The following is an 18,183-nucleotide window of genomic DNA, read 5'->3' as shown; positions in this document are numbered from 1 at the left end:
AGATAAATCTCTAATTAAGTTGCTGAAAATAGTATAGTTATAAATGATCTAGAAAGCTTGTTAGAATGAGCATAGCAAAACCATCAAATTTTAATAGTCCAACAAGATCAAAGAAAGACTAACCTCCCCATTCATGCGAACAAGCACATCGCCGGGTTCTAAATGATTATGAGCGGGGCCACCAGGAACCTACCATGAACCCAACGAAAGAATAAATCTTGATAAGCAGAGGCATATACTTTTATGGAAGTATGACAGGGGATGGTGTACCTACCAGAGAATCGATAACAAGCATTCCAGTTTCAGAGGGTGGAGTTGAATTGCGCACCAACTATTCCAGTCAAGTTTCAACAGATTAATGATCATTATTTTAGTAATCTACCATCTGGAAAGAAAAATCTTAAATCCTTACCTGTTCCGTCTCATGTTGAACACCAAGCCTGCGTGTCTCATCAAAGCCTTTATGGAGAAACGTCACCTATATTAAAAACATCCAAGTAAAACTAAAGTTTGCCAGGAGAAAAACGATGTGTCCACATGCACAATAACAGATTAACAGATAAAAAACATTAACTACCAAAATTTAATATCCCCTTGAAGAAGAAACAGCAGCGCAACCGCTGTATTAGTAAAGTCATTCAGATAATCTTTTTTTGTTTTATCAGGTAAAAAAAATTTATAAATAAAGGCAAAGCTCGTAAACCAAAAGTAGAGCACCTACAACATTTCAGATAATCTTCTACCATAGAATAACACAAGTTTCCGTCCATATTCAATCATCCCAAAGACGTTACATCATGTTTGAGGAGAAACATGTTAAAACAATCTGAGGCATTACCTTATGCTCGAATATAAAATAGATCCAATATATTGGAAGGAAGGTGCAAGGAGATCATATTACCTACCACGGGAGGTGTTAGTCCATAGGCACAGGTTCAAGTTTAATATTCTTAACAACACAATTAAATTTTAAAAATATATTAACATGTGAAAAATTATGAAAATTAAATTAGAAATAGGATAAAGTTCAATATAAAAGATGTGAAGGAAAATAATTTCACTATCTAGACACGAATAATACATCCTTATAAGAACAATTTTAAGTCACAAATTTCTTAACTATAAAACAATACATTATATAATTACAGTAAAATACTTAATAGAAAATGCTCTTGGGGCATACGGAGCAGACAACCCAAGGGATTAAGTTTGTATGGGCTGTTTGCTCATGAAATGCTAATGAATGATATTCGATATCTTGTGAACATAGTTTGACATTTTGAGAACTTTGTGAATTATGAAATGATGATTTCATTAAGGTTGCATACCTTGAGGCATACGGAGCAGACAACCCTCAGGTGCATGAATCACCTTTTTATGACAAAACATTGTTTCATCTTCAAAACTAGGGGATACTGGTACCTGTTGCTGGTGGAGGTGGCAGGTATCCCGTGGAATTAGTCGAGGTGTGCAAAAGTTGGCCTAGACACCACAGTCATCCAAAAAAAACTAGGGATACTAGGTTTGCTCTTCTATCCTTCTCCACTTAGACAGTGGACTTGGTTCAACAGCTAGGTTTTGAACTCATAACATACACCTACCACACATCCCACACTGTATTACCTTTATCGTTATATCAAAACTCTAGGAACACGGATAAAAGAACTACTTACTGATTTATTATCAGGTAGCAAATGGATTTTGGTTAATGGAGCTAAATGTGTTTGGAGTAGAGTGGTTAATATCAATTACAAGGTAAGGATGTGATGCACAGATAGTTTAGGAGGAGAACATGCAGGGAATGGGACCATAACTTCTTTTTTCCCTTATTGGGTACTTTAGAGAGAGGAATAGAAGAACATTTGAAAGGATGGGAAATCAATTTGTATGAGTGATGCGCGTCTTTTGCTTTTGGTGAATTTTTGATACAACCAAAAGGTCCCTCTTAGTGTAGATGATTCAGTATCATTCATAGAGAACCAAATCTCTTTCTCTCATCTTTTCTTTGATAGGTAATCTTTTCCTCTATATCTTCCCATAGCATAAATGAAAATAATTACTTTATCCAAACAAAAGACCCCCTATATTCTTTAATAATCACTTCAGCTCTTTCATACTTCTGAATAAGCTACTCGATCGACTAAAGTTAAAAGGAGAAAAAGATATACAAGTCCTTTTGAGGTATTCATGGGAAGAAAACGAGTACCAGCAACCAACCTGAAGTGTACCACGAGGAATCGTAACCGCTGCCCATGTAGTAGTAGAATAATATCCTCCTTCCTGTAAGAACTTGAGTGACCTGACAACCTAGTATCCAAAAGAAGAGGGATGAAAATGTTTCTTGATTTACAAAATAATAGAGAAGATGAGCCTTCACACAAATTGGGTAAAAAGAGTTGGAAAGAAGGTAGAAACAGAAAAATGTAATACTACTAAATTGGCACCACCATGACTCATAGTACAGCTTGAGAGTTGGGAATACAAATTATAAATTCAGTGTGAGCTCCTAACCAATCTATAGTCCCGTTTTTCTAATAAAAAATAATCCTAGATTCTCATCAGAAGCATTTACGTATAGACAACCAAAACAGTATTATCGGGTAGCAGTTGGAATACGGGATCGACCTGAAATAATAAGGAAAAGGAGAAGTGAAACAGGAAGTTCCATGAAGAAACTTCAAACATCTCTCATCTACCAAACTATTTTTAAGGATAATGCATAAATAATACAGGGGAGGGACAAAAACATACAAGAAATTTTTTGTCTACTCAAGGAGTAAAAGAATTTGGATCCTTCATATCATACAGAATAAGAAACCACAAGTCAAGTGACAGAGATGCTGGCTCATGACCAATCTGAAAGGAGTCAGTCAAAATCAGAAATGAAACAAAGACACAGATCACTTCCCAGTTGGCCTCAATAATGATAAAATAAGTAGAACAAGAAAACTCTGAGCAGCAAGCAGCATAAAAAACAACGTGAAAGCAACCAATTTCAGAGACGAATAAAGTTCTTTTTTCTTCACCCATTCAAAGCTATAATATTGTAAAGCCCTGTGAAAAAATCACAAGATTTAAGACTTAAGTGCGCCAATGACAATTAGAAACAATGTTTTGTGTAGCAAAAGAGGCTACAGACTAAAACCTATCGTATGGACATGGAGGTGCATTGGAAGTGATTTAAGGTCTACGGAGAATCCTAAAACAAAGACAAGTTGATATCTACGCAACAGACTAAAGTTCCAAATGAGATTGCACAAGTTCTAACTTCAAATGAGCACAACTCCAAAGATATAAAGAATTCTGATGTGAGTTGCATATCAAATTAAAGGTCTTCGAGTTTATTTTGCCATGCTTCAAACCATTTTTGTCATTTCGACATTCCTACAAGGAGTTATGACCTTTTACTGAGGGGTACCAGAGCAGCTACGTAGCCAGGAAGACCTGCGTCGGTCATACAATTGCATGGCCAAATCCAAAACATGGCAAAGAAAGAGCCTAGACCTGTGTGGTCCACGTAGGTACCCCTGAAGTTTTTTTAATCTGGAGCATGGAGAGAGAAAAGAGGCATAAATTCTGGTCAATTCTTGGATTCTAGAGAGGAGGATTACTTCCCTCCTAAATACACTTCAAGGTAAGTGATTATGGTAAACTTTGTGCTGATATACTGTTACCTTTCTCAAAAAAACAAATACATTTGCAAAATAGAATAACATAACAAAAGTCTGTAACATATAAGACAACAGAAAACATGTACTAACTCGTTCTAAAGGCAAGAAAAAAGCAGATGCACTTGATAACTTGCTCCCAGCATTCAAGGCAACAGCTCTTCCTTGCCAATCAATTACAGGCGAGCCACTTGAACCACCTTTAGTCCCCGAAGCAGCCTGGGGGAGAAGAACACAGAAATTGAACAATAAAAGTAGTCATTGGAAGTGGAGGAGAAAAACCCAAAGCTACTACTATAAGAACAAGAACCAGAAGTACAAAAAACAAAAATTGGAGAACATAAAAGAGTATCAGGTTGAAACAAAACAGTAATTTCCTTGACTCATTTACGACATTAACATTTATGGAAAAACGAAATTGATAGAAGATCTCCTCAAATCCTATCTATTAAACTAAGAGCAGAGACACTCACTTGGAAGCTGTATATTAGTTGAGGAGGCAGCAGAAACTGTAATAGATCTCATTTGTATATATTTATCTTCTTGTTTTTTACCAACAGATGCCTACCAGAAGTGCTCAAAGATTTAAAACTTTCTCAGGTAGTATTCTTTTTTGGAAAATTTAAAAAATGTGAGCATCTTCCTTTTTTGCTTCTAAACATGTAGTCCCTCCGGTCCATTTTGAATGCTGTTTAAGGTTTTGGTGGTTCACTCATTAAGAAAGCTATTTAAAAGCATTACCAACAATTGTATTATCATTCTATCAATCGTTAATATCATTACAAGCATAAACCTTAAACATCCTCCAACAAATTGCTAATTGAAGATAATAAAGGCAGACAACATTAACCATTTTACTAAATCCATATCCAGTAGTCAAACAGGCAAGTATCCAGTGCTACTGCCTAATAACGAGAGAGTAACATCAATATGCTTACTTGCATGTAGAATGTGTTGAAGTCATTGTAGCCGTCTCTGCACAGAAATTGGAATTGTTATCAAATGCTGACATTTTGGGAACCAAGACTTGCAAAACTGTTCACCAATAGAAAAGAACTGCAGAACTTTATTAAGAAGAAAAAAAGGTTCTTCATAATCACAGGGAAGCCAGGTGATGTAGTATATGCAAAGGACAAGGTAGTAGTTTAGTTGATTAACTTAAATGTGACACATCCCTCCAAACGCCTCAGCCTACTCATTACACTGGAAAACTTTGAAGTCCTTGACATGAACTAGCACAAACAACAATCTTTAATAGATCTATTTATTTGACAAGAAAGATAAAATTATTAATGAGAAATAGCACCAAGTAGATGCATATATGAACAACACAAACTTGGTCCCTTAATAAACGCATGGAGCTGAGAAAATCTAAAACTGTGTCATAAAGTTAGCAATTTAAGTAAAAAAAAATGCAAATATTTATACTTAAGCTTATGAAAGGCTCTGCTTTCTGTTTGACTTATATTTGGTTCCTCTACAACAAAATCACCCAAAATACACAGTGGGAAGGGTAGAGCATAATTTCCTGATATATTTGTCCAGTTTCCATCCATGCCAACACTACAGCAGCTCCTTCACTGATCTTGGCATCACCCATATCTATCTAACTGTGTTCAAGAACATCACTCAGAGCTATCTAGTCACCTGATGGTGTAGCAAAAATGATTCACCTACTCTGTTTCTCTCTCGCACATAAAGCATCTGTTGCATATGCTGAAGCCCATTTCTAGAAATTTGACTCAGTAAGACGCCCACCATGATATACAATCCTACAAAACAAGCTACTTATAGCAGCTTTACTCTTCCAAATGGACTTCAATGGCCAAGGATCTGGCTGGGTAGTACCAGAAGAGTGAGTAGTCGGCACACTTGACCGAAAATGTCCCATTACCTTACGCTGCTGCTTCCACCTTAAGGAATTTACTATATTGATATGGGGCAGCATTAAATCCTTGCGATAGACTGAGAGGATGGAAAACTAAATTTAACAGGAGTCTACAGCTGGTGCTTAATTCTTAACCATACAAGATTTTGAGATCCATAAGCAGTGCCACTTCATATTAAACTAAAATGTTTGATATCCAAAACGTCAGCCATGAGCCAATTTTTCTGATCACGTTGCAGAGTCCACTTGGATGAGGGAAATCCTATATTGCTATTGCAACACTCCACAAAGCACATAAAAGCAGGTTTAAATAGAACATTTTCTTGGTCAAAGATTACAAAACAAAAGGCATTTCAAAATAATGTTGAACACCGATAATATTCTTGCAGGCTCTACTATCTTTTTTTAAAAAAAAATGGTAAAGGTTAAAAAGACAATCATTTAGTCTGCAATCAACAACTAAGATCAATGAAACAGTAATTCATCACAATCTATTTATCCAGAAAAAAAAATCCATCACATTCTAGCATCAGGACTTACTTAAGAAAGAACACTGTGAGTGACAAGTTACATACTTTTTATACTGCGGAGCAGTAATTCATCACAATCTATTTATCCAGAAAAAAAAATCCATCGCATTCTAGCATCAGGACTTACTTAAGAAAGAACATTGTGAGTCACAAGTTACATACTTTTTATACTGCGGAGCATCTCTATCTAATCGAGCAAGGGTACCCGCCAAAATAGACACCTGAATAATTCAGAAAAAAAAAAGCAAAAAGAATAAGAATCTAGAAATTCTGAAGCATTATACCACTAGAAAATTTGACGAAGATGCAAGGGAAGGGTTAATAGAACATACAAACAAAAGGTCATGTAACACAATTAATTTGAGATAGCACAGTAGGCTATGACATGGTTTCAGACGCATGAATATATCAGCAATAGGATTAGAAGTAACAGTAACACAACAATAGGTCAGTAACATAACAATAGAAAAGGATGGCTCAATAATATTCACAGGGAAGATCAAACAATAACAATGGTTAAGGATAACTCAGTTATATTCATATGGAAATCAACACCTATTAAATAGCATTCCATTGATTGACTTCAAGAAGAAACTAAAGTTCAAATTGAACATTCCGAATGCAGACAGAATCACCTTATACTCATAAAAGGGTGGAAAGGCCTTGAACAACATACAGAATATCCTCTTTAATCTTTGGAAAAACTTGCCTATACCCTTTGATGATATTTGTGAGGCAACAGAGTCCTTAACCCGTAAGAATACTCTTCAAATGATTATGGGAGGTCTCAAAGCCACTCTAGAAGAATAGAAAGCATAGGATCTAAAATCCACCCTACTTTGTAAATTAAGAAGTATCGCATGCATTCACCCCTACTCACACGCAGGATGGAGATATTCAATTATGGTTAGTCGAAACCAACAGTCATGAAAATTAGGGAGACACAATTCATCTTGTGTTCAGTGATTTGACGATCAGAAAAATCCTTTTTATCATCTATAATTAAATGCATCAACACAGTATGTGGTATATCAATAGAATAGATATGTTGTGACATATGAGAAATTCACTAATATTGAGTAATCACCTCACAAGATTCACTCTTAAAGAGGTTGATGTTCTCCCCCTAAACATTGCTTCATTGCCTCACCGCACCACCTCGCTGGAAACTGCCAGAAGAGAGAATGACCACTTCTCTCTCACTTGGGAAATGTGCACCAACATTCCCCTCTCTGAACTTTTCTCCGGCGAGGCCCCCCTATTGGGTTATTATTTTAAGCATGGGAAAATAAAGAAAGTTTCAAGTATTTTGGGTCTATTATGTATTATCCAAGGAAATAGGGAGATTGATGATGATGTCACACATTGTATTGGTGCAGGATCAATGAGATGGAGCTTCGCACCCAAAGTATTGTGTGATAAGAAGGTGTCACCAAAACTTAAAGGCAAGTTTCACGGAGTGATGGGTAAACCAATTATGTTGTATAGGACAGAGTATTGGCCAGTCAAGAACCCTCACATCAAAAGATGAAAATTGCGAAATGAGGATGTTGCAATGTATATATGGGCATATTAGAAAAGAAAGGATTAGAAATAAAAATATCCGAGATAAGATAGGAGTGGTCTCGGTGAAGAAAAATATGCGGGAAACGAGACTGAGATGGTTCAGGCATGTGAAGAGGAGATGCACAAATGTCCCAATGCGAGAGAAATGAATGGTGATTATACAAGACATGACACACTTGCAACTTATCGAGAACATAACCCTAAACAGGAAGGATATGGAGGTCAAGGATTAGAGTACAAGGTTAGTAGGTAGTCAAGCCTTGTCTATCTTTCTTTATTAATATTATAATTATTACTCTCCAACTACATTAATAGTAGGGGTAAGGTTGCGTACACACCACCCTCCCAAACCCCATTGGCATGTTGTAGTTTTATTTTTGATGACCTGGTGTCTGGGCCAGCTTTCGCGCACCTCAACTAATTCCACAGGATACATGCCACCTTTCACCAGCAACAGGTACCAGGTAATTCTGTCCATCAAGACTAGGACAGATCGGAAGAATCACCTGGTGTTTTTTGTCTCCGCTGGGTAATGACCCTAGACCTGATGATTCTCAACCACTTCATTAACCACTAGGTCATACCCTTGGGTGCTGGTATGTTGTAGTTGTTATTATACATGTCATTCAATGTGGAGGGATAAGAGAAAGGTATCCTTTTGGGAGAGTGAGAAATAGAGGAGAAGAATATTATTGAATTATGTCTCTACATTATTACATTGAAACCCTATTTGTAGACATTAAATTAGACTTCTTTTTCAACTAGGACACTACATTATAAATCTTTTCCAAGTAGAATTCTATACACTACTCTATTATTATTCCTATTCTAAGTAGGATTATATATACTATTCTTGTTCATATTCATATTCATATTCTAATACTCCCCCTCAAGCTAGTGCATACAAGTCATAATGTCATATGTACCTAGCTTGTTACAGATGTAATTAATACGAGGACCGATGGGGAACTTGGTGAAGATATCTGCAAGTTGATCACTCGATTTCACAAATTTGGTGATAAATCTCCCGTGAGTATCTTTTCTCTGACAAAGTGACAATTAATCTCAATGTGCTCAGTCCTCTCATAAAATACTGGATTTGATGTAGAATGTCGATAAAACACAGAATGATCTACTCCACTATGAGTCATGGCGAACTCCTGAATTATTGTGCTGAACTTCCTAAATCAAGCTCGAGAAGACTATTTCAGACTCAATCAACATATAAGGCTACTAGACTCCACCTAAGCAACAAAACCAAATGGTTGCTCCATATAGACTTCTTCCTCAAGATCTTCGCGGAGAAAAATATTCTTGATGTTCAATTAATTAAAAGGTCAATGACGAACAACAACCATAGATAGAACAAGGCATACATATGTTATTTTGGCCCCGGAAGAGAGAGTATCACTTTCATTGGAAAAACGCACGTAATTACGCAAATCAGATCTGAGGAGTCATCAACATATGCACGGTGCAATGTAACTTAGATATGACAAAATAGTTTGGAAAGATGCATAGTGCTACACAAATCAGATATGAGAAAGTAGTAACCAAAAAGATGGCAGGTGCTACACAAATGGAATATGAGAAAGCAGTCACCAAAAAGTTCGCACGGTGCTAAACAAATCGGATATGAGAAAGTAGTCACTAAAAGGATCAAAGATGCACGATGCTTCACAAATCGGATATGAGAAAGTAGTCGCCGGAAAAGATGCACAATGCTACGCAAATCAAATATGAGAAAATAGTCACCTAAAAGATGGCATGGTTCTAGGCAAATCTTGATGGATATGGTGTTGACACAAAACAATCCTAGAAAGTCACTGGAAATTGACGCATTGTGACTTGTCTACTGACTTTTTTCCCCTGAATATGGGGTTCATGCTTGTATCATTGGTCCTCCTTTTGTTAACATAACCATTGGCTAGACGGGCAGCATATATGGGCCACACCACCTGTCGGCAGTGGAAGCTCTTTGATTCTCTACTAAAATCGTAAAAGCTCTGATGTCACTTGTTAAGATCGAATAATCAAGTGTCATGCGGAAGCTAGCAATGCAAACCTCGATAGACCATGAGTAAGAAGACGAATGAAAAATATACCGAAAGATACAAACATTTAACGTGGTTCGGCCAATCGACCTTCATACACAAAAAGAGATGAGCGATCCACTATATAAAAGAGAGTACAAAATATCGAGAGAAATAACCCCACACATTTCACTCAAAATAAACAGAGGTTCACACAAGTGTCACCATTTCTCCTCTACACAAAACTCTCAAAGCCCATAGAACTACATTGTAAATGCTAACAAGTTTGAAGGAATGAGCCTTTATTTATACAATCACAAACGTTTTCCTACAAGAAAAAGGACTGGCCAAATATGGAGACTTTGTGTTTTCTTTTTAGGAAAAGACAAACTCAATTATGGTAAGAAACTCAGGGCAAATACACAACAAATCTCCCCCTTGACCTAAATTTCTGACAAAATAGATTTGCTACACCTTCTTCACATAATCTTCAACAGATTGAAGATCCTCTGCAAAATCTATGTCTCGACATAGAGAACCACTCTGAAAAAATTCTCCAACAAAAAGCTTCATTATTGTCAAATAGGTTGCAGCTAGAACTAAACCCGTCAAGATGAGCACCCGTTTTAAACCTCACTCTGATACCACTTGTGAGAAATATAAGAAGAATATTATTGAATTGTATATCTATATTATTACATTGAGACCCTATTTATAAACTCTACATAAAACTTATTTTCAACTAGGACACCACATGATAATCCTTTTCCAAGGAGAATTTTATATACTATTTCTATTCCTATTCTAACTAGGATTGTATATACTATTCTTGTTCATATTCATATTCTAACAGGGAGCATAGGTGGTGTGGGGTAACACATTGATGTCCACTTTTCGAAACACTTATAGTATTTCTTCACAGAAGGAGTCCAACAAATCCGGAAACTACAAGATGGAAAAGTTTATAAACTCTTTGGCGTACATAGTTCTTCAATAAAGGCACAACACAATATTTTATAGACTATTGAAAATGAAATAATGTTTATGTTAATCTTTAGTATCCAATAACATTGGTCTTTGAGAAAGGCATTAGCAAAATGGAAGCATGTTATTTTTTGCTTGCAATTCATGGCATTAAAGGCAATATTTTTAATTTACAATCCAAAATTAGAATTGTATGGTCTAAGGTTGTTAAGCATGACGGCTAGAAGTGTTTTTTTTATTTCATTGCAAAATCTTCCAATAGTTCCCAAGTATGCTTTGTGCTTTACCAACGACATAGAAAAGTTAAAAACTGGATTCAATGTATAAATACATACATAGTAGAGGGAAAATCATACCAATCAAATCCATCCACCATTGAGATGCCTATTAAAGGTTCAATTTGTTCCTTTAATAGGAACTTACTATTACGGTCAAACATAACAACTTACACCACTTTTCAAAAAGCAACAATGGAAACATCTTTAATCTATCAAATGGCTACAACTACATAACCTTGAAGATTACTATATTCACAATTTCCTAACTCCTTCACTTAATAATAAATATATTGGTAAAAGTAAATTAATATGTGGGACAACTATTGATTCTTTCAAAGTTACTTAACTAAAAAAGGACATAAAATGCACATACAATTAAATAAAACAGAAGTGCAACATATTGTCGTGCTAATGACTTTAAATTAAACCTAAAAATCAATGTCTTTACAAAACTCTTATCAAGACAATTTCCGCGCATCACGCAGGTACGCATACTAGTATCAATAACGAACAAGGTTCCATGCTTCCACAACATATAAGCCAAAAGGGTGAATGACATACAACTAATATTAGTATCATTCTATGGCATAATACACATTAAGAAGTAAGCACAACTAGAATGTTTATATGTGTGTGTGTTGGAAAGTTGTAAGGCCCTTATCAAACTAAAGGCTTTGAATGATATTGGGCCTCCACTAAAGGTTTACATGACAATTATGTATATATGTATGTTTGATTGTGTGTATGTGAGGGCATGCGCTCGTGTGTCTACATTCATCAAAATTACTTCTCCCTCCATCTCATTTTGTGTGTTTTAATTTGACTAGGCATAGAGTTTAAGGAAGTAAAGGAGGTTTTGAATATGTAATGTACCACAATGCCCTTTGAATCTTGTAGTCTTAAACATATCATGAGGAAAGTTTGAATTTAAAGAAATACTAAATTTAAAGTGGCATTCATTTTTTTAACATTCTAAAAAGAAAAGTAAGATATATAAAAATTAAAACGTAGGAATAGGAACTAATATATAGCACTCAGCGCGATGAGACTTGTCTATCGACTCTTGAAGATGCTATAAAGATTTCATTGCTTCCCTTTGAATTACATGAATCAATTAACACAAATTGACAAAAGATGACCAAATATAGGATATTCAAAGAAAGATGTCAAATCTAAGGCAATACCTTCTCTCCACTGTCATTACCAACAACCCTAATTTCTACACCTACAGAGGCTGCATCAGGAGCAAGAGGAATCTCTTCATAGCTCAAAAATTGTATTGCACCAGGGTCATACCGAAAGAAGCCAAAATCATGAACCTAGAAGATAGACATCAAATAGTACTTATCAAAAAAAATGGACGTCAATGGTTATTCATGAATAACAATTAAATGAAATATATGAAGTTCATGCATTTGTAGGAAGCTATCGGCCTCCTTATATAAATCTGCACAAAGCAGCATGCTTAAGTACAAAGAAAGATCTCACTTCTAGCAAACATGCTGAAGCAATCTACTTTCTGATTAATTTTTCATGTGTAAGTTGTTGGTAGACTAAAAGGGTGCTAATTTTATTAGAAGTAGATTACTTCAGAAACTATTAATTATGTCTTGTTCTTTTCTCTGTAGCAGTTATAAGCAGTAAGGACAACTTATCTATTAATTATGTTTTCCTGTTTCTTTGTAGTTATTGGCAGTAAGGAGGTTATTCCTCCACTTTCTCATTTCAGTAGTAGTAGGAAGTTATTTCCTTGTTATTAGGTGGGTGGTTATTCATCAATGTTGCGTTTAAAAGTTATTTGAATTCAATGGAAAGATAAGCAGAAACTTAATTAAGTTTTTGAGTACTTCAACTCCAGAAATCGCAGGTTCTCCCTTAACGAACTAGCACCATAGGTAGTTGAAAGAAAACATGTTATTTCATATTGCAGCATCCTGTACCTAGATCCATATCACGGGACCATAACATATGTCTAACATTGATACTGAGTCTAGTTATACGATTAGGCAATCCATTTGGCAGATTCACACAGCTACAAGGACCATCTACCACCCTCGGAAGCAAAAATTCATAAATTTGTACCTATGAAATGCCAAATTATATCCTAATAGTCTTTGTTCAATTAAGGTTCACTATCGGTATGAGGCACTGAAAATGTGTCTAAGATTTGTCAAAAGCATACCCATGGCTTAGATATCCGGGAATTTTTCAATTTACCCCCTTTCATTAAGTAACTCTTCCTAGCAGTATCCAGTGAGTCAAAACTAATGTGCAGATACCACTGGTGGAAAAATAACTATGCAGTTGAAGTAACCAAAATATATATGCATATAAACAGGATGCAACAGTCACATGACATATGATTTCTCAAGTGAACTCACAGGGTCCCTGTATATGGGGTAAACTGGTATTTCTTCACGGTTCACGAACATAGCCTCCGCCATCACAGGTCCTACAAGCAAATGAACAATCACACATCCATTAAAATACAAAATTATGAATTCCAAGTTTCTCTCTTGGTTATCTAAACTCAACCTATATGATAAACGGAATAGTGATTTCTGTTAATCTGTACTCATGACAGTAAATTCGGGTTTCAAGTGAAATATTACTTGAACTTTAAGTGGACAATTGAAATAGTTATTTTAATTGAATTTTATAAAATCTTCAACTTCCCCTCACCAAGTTTCAAGTTCAAATTTCCAATTTCCATAAACCTTTTTCCATTTCAACTCAAATTTTGTCACTACGAACAGATTAAAAAGGGAATTTGAGACAAATGAATGATTTTAATCACCAGGTTTAACAACATGTCGATTCGTGAGTATAATTCCGCGACGCTTATCAACAATAAAACCCGTTGCGGAGCTGCATCCGGCAGATTCAGTGTCGAATGCTCGGCAAGCAGTGGTTCGGAGCACGACAACAGCAGGAACTACTTTGCTAAGAGCCTTCCGCCAATCTTCGGCAGTAGCGAGGTTCTCCTTGAACGGAGGATCAATTTCCATACACAAATCCTCCTTCATTATTATAGATTCCTCTTCTACTGCTACCTCCGACATCAAAATCTCCGATCACGATTGACGGAGAGTGAATTTCCCGGCGACGATGAAGGACGTTCCTCTCGCTCTAAAGCTGACTAGGAGAGAGAAATGAGAGGAAATCGGCGGCGGCTGACAAGTTTGAGTTGGTGTTGACCCTGTTAAAAGGTCCCTCTTTTTAAACTATGTTGTAACTTAGGTTCTGCGATATTAAATCATGATATGTTATTATAATATGAAATAATGAAATGAAGTTAAAGTTCTGCTTTGATATGTGATATAAAATTTTTGGGTTAGTATATTTTCTCATAAACATAAAAATTTTATAAATTATAAAACTATTAAAATAGTCTTAATTGTTCATTCAATCTTACCAAATAAATAAAAAATTATAAAATCGCATAATAAATTATTACAAATGTATTAGTTTTCGACTTAAGTAATTATTTCATCTAACTTTAATTGATCAAACTTTAATTCAATAAAAAAAATTGAACATAAATTGTAGTGTACTAGTCTTTAATATAATCCTCTCACATAGTATGAAAAATCTACTCACGTTGAACTTGCATTTTTCGATCATATGACCGAGAAGACGAATCAACATTGAACTTTGAGTCATTTGTTGGTCAATATTATCCGCAACTATATTTTCATGCTCATAGACCATAAATATTTTATCACTCATTTGGTATTCTCACAAATAATTATGTAACACTACACAAGTTATGACAATTTTCATGTGTGTCAATATCATAATGGTTCATGCCTTGTTTTACTTGTGTGCAATTACACATTTTCAGAGAATTAATTTCGTGCTAAAATCAAACATACTGAAAATAGTGATTATCAAACATATATCACCATTTTGTCCTTTTTCATATTAATTGCTTTAAACATTTTCATACGTAGCCAAAAGAGAAGTTTTTTTTTATTATGAAAAAAAACAAAAAAAGTATTACTCCTTCCGTTCTTATTTATATTCACCAAATCAATTCCTACTTTATTATTTATATTCACCAAATTTATATAAAATGCATATACACCAACAGAGACTTTTACTTTTAATGATGGAGAATGAAACTCAAGTGCCAGATATCAAAATCAAAATCTTGAACATCCTCAACTATCAAACTACCCTAAAAGTTTATTGATCTAACTATAGTTCAATTTATTTCATCTAACTTGTGTTTTTGTGTGGAATTCGTTAACTTTTTGACATATTTGAATAAAAGGATGAAAGTTGTCAAGTTTTAAATACTTGAGGAACTTTTTTTGTTAAGAAGGATAAGTTAAGGATGTATTTAAGTTTAGATATATTTTAAAGATGATTTTGGCTATAAACTCATCCTATTTAATGGAAAAAGAAAATCTTATATGTTTTCAATTTGTTTGTTCTATTTTGACTTGACATCGTCCTCCAATTTCCTCTCATTTCAAAAGTTGTGAATACAAATAAATAAAAAAACATTGTCCTGATAAAATTTCTAAATGCCTTTCTGGATATTCCTCAATATCTCGGATATCCACGGAACGTGACAAGCATGTGATTAATCATCCGTTTTTGAAAAAAAATCAAAGAATTTCTTGAAAAATCTAAATACAAAATATGTGAATTTTGATCGATAGTTTAAAGTGTTATTTTTTATTATATTGACATGAAAAACATTGTAATTTGTAAAATCTTGTATCAATACCTAAATTTTAATTTAGAAATATTGAGTTGATATAAATCAATTTAGCTTTAAATATTAGTCGAATTGATTATTGAGAAGTAAAAAGTATCATATAAATTAAATCAAATGAGATGTTAATTAGTGACATATCATGCAACTTTGATGTGATAATAAGAGCACAACGCATGATTCCGTGGATTAGAGGCATGTCATAGGTATAGGTTTGATGCGTATAATGTGTGACTTGAATAAGTGCACACTAAGGAAATTAATTTTCAGTTATATTTAATTCTTTTTTCATGGTTATTAATTATCTTATCAGTAATTTTAGCTATAAAATAACTAGAAAGCTCATTTTATTTTATAATGTATAGTCAAGTTGTGAATTTAAGTATTCCCATTATTTTATTAGAAGAAAAATGGTGAAAAAACCCAAAAATATGCAAAAGATAGCAATGGAAGTAATTGACCATCAAAGATGCTATTTTTGAAGTTAAATACTTATAAGCAATAAAAATTGAAAAAACAAAAAATAGATATTAGAGTTTGGAGCAATCATTTTTACCCAAAAAATAAAATAAAATACATGATTCAATTAATCAAATTTAATAAAGTGTAATTTTTAATATCGAAAAGAGTTAAATATACGTCTTTACTATCAGAAATAGTTTAGTTTAAATATATCTCTTATTATATTTTCTGTTCAAATTTTCTTCTATGTACATTAAAAAATTTATAAAAAAAAAAAAAAAAGACCAAAAATCAAAATGCATGCTCCATGGTACATGACAATGTGGATCCACGTCAACACCTTGTCAAAAAAATGCATATTTAATCCAGCAATAATAGAATAAGAGGAGTATCCAATAAGAAAAAGAATCGTCCTTATTAGAATAGTCGAATTATGTTGAGCGGTGATTTCTTAAATGAATTATCTCATTTTAAAATTACTTACCTACTTAACAATAGGTTATAGCATAGAAATTATTTAATACGGATTATTTCTTTAATATGATTTGTTGGCTATCACATTGACTATTAAAAAAATGTTAATTACATGGAATTTAATTTAAAGTAATCTCTTATGAATTTGCATTGGAATTTTTAACATTTTTAAAATTTAAAATATTTACATGTGAATAATATTTTCTCAAAAAAATATGATGCTAAATTTTGCTACTTAGAGTTAATATTATACTGGTAGCGTGAATTGTTGTACCGTAATGTAGCTCACCTCCGCTCTCACTCCTGCTTCAGATTGTTCTAGCCCTCTTTCAGTCTCTCTTGAGATTCTTTTTTCTAAAATTTTGCATCCATTTACCCTTTCTCTCAAAAGAATAGTTTTTAGATGAACTTTCAAAAATAGCAAAAACTTGAAATATAATGAGGCAAAAATAGCTATAGTTTACTTATTACAATTCGTAGCTACATGTTAGGGGGGAGCGAGATTGGAAGAGGGAGGAGAAAGACGAGCGAGATTAGGACATGGAGGAGAGAGACAAATTGTACTTGTATATTTGTTAGATAATTGTATATATGTATATGTATCGGATAATTGTGTGTGTGTATATATATATATATTATGTAATTAGTATGTATATGCATCAATGAATACAATAGTATTAGGGGCCGTTTGGTTACTGGTTAGAGTTATGCAGGTATTAGTTATACATGGTTTAGTTATGCAGGTATTAGTTATGCAGGGTTTAGTTATGCAGGTATTAATTATGCAGGGTTTAGTTATGCAGGGTTTAGTTATGCATGGTTTAATTATGCGGGTATTAGCTATGTGGATATTAGTTATGTAGGTATTATTTAGTTATGTAGAGATTACAATACATGAATTATTAACTATTATATTAAACTTGTAGTAAATTATTAATATATATTATTTACAAAATAATAATACATGTTAATAAAATGTGGAATATATTGAATAATATACAATACTAATATTTTTATTTTTTTTAATCAACATTGGACCATGTCTATTTATTCATCAAATAAAAATGTGTCCAAACAAGGTCCAAGAGTGACCAAGTCGGTCAACAAATAGACAAAACAAAAACAACTAGAAATAATCTAATTTGGAAACAAAAAAAATCCTAAACTGATAGAACAACTCCAGCATAATGCTAATATTTGATTAGCATATGTACCGTCAAAAAATATACAATCAAATCTCTAATATTAAAAAAAATATTTATATTTGCATAAATAAATAAAAACGGTAAATATTAAAAAAAATGAAATAGTCTATATATAAAAAGAAATAAAAATAACAAACGTAGATAGGAAAACAGTAAAGTTTCCAATTAAATAAAATAAAATAAATTAAAAGAAATGAAAATGATCTATATATAAAAAGAAATAAAAACAACAAACGTATATAGGAAACAGTAAAGTTTCCAATTAAAAAATAAAAAATAAATTAATAGGGTAAATATGTAATCTATCATTTTAATACATGTATAACTAATACCCACATAACTTATTCCACCTTCTACCCTGCATAACTT

The 18,183-nt window shown here is 33.6% G+C and overlaps 1 protein-coding gene across 1 annotated transcript in view; it reads right to left on the bottom strand.

Annotated features, from left to right (window-relative positions):
- Nucleotides 1-14,135, bottom strand: part of LOC125857782 (protease Do-like 7) — a 28,752-nt gene extending 14,617 nt beyond the window's left edge. The window contains exons 1-10 of the mRNA XM_049537424.1: nt 13,745-14,135; nt 13,329-13,399; nt 12,132-12,266; nt 6,249-6,307; nt 4,607-4,643; nt 3,762-3,887; nt 2,218-2,307; nt 413-478; nt 275-331; nt 124-189 (exon numbers count right to left, since the gene is read on the bottom strand). Of these exons, the coding sequence (XP_049393381.1) occupies nt 124-189; nt 275-331; nt 413-478; nt 2,218-2,307; nt 3,762-3,887; nt 4,607-4,643; nt 6,249-6,307; nt 12,132-12,266; nt 13,329-13,399; nt 13,745-14,009 (972 nt within the window). The 5' untranslated portion in view covers nt 14,010-14,135. The remainder of the gene's footprint in view (nt 1-123; nt 190-274; nt 332-412; nt 479-2,217; nt 2,308-3,761; nt 3,888-4,606; nt 4,644-6,248; nt 6,308-12,131; nt 12,267-13,328; nt 13,400-13,744) is intronic.
- Nucleotides 14,136-18,183: the final 4,048 nt, after the last annotated feature.

Source organism: Solanum stenotomum, chromosome 3 (genome assembly GCF_019186545.1).
Source record: "Solanum stenotomum isolate F172 chromosome 3, ASM1918654v1, whole genome shotgun sequence".
Lineage (NCBI taxonomy): Eukaryota > Viridiplantae > Streptophyta > Magnoliopsida > Solanales > Solanaceae > Solanum > Solanum stenotomum.
The sequence above is the reverse complement of the archived record's forward strand: the minus strand, read 5'-3'. Positions and strand labels throughout refer to the sequence as shown.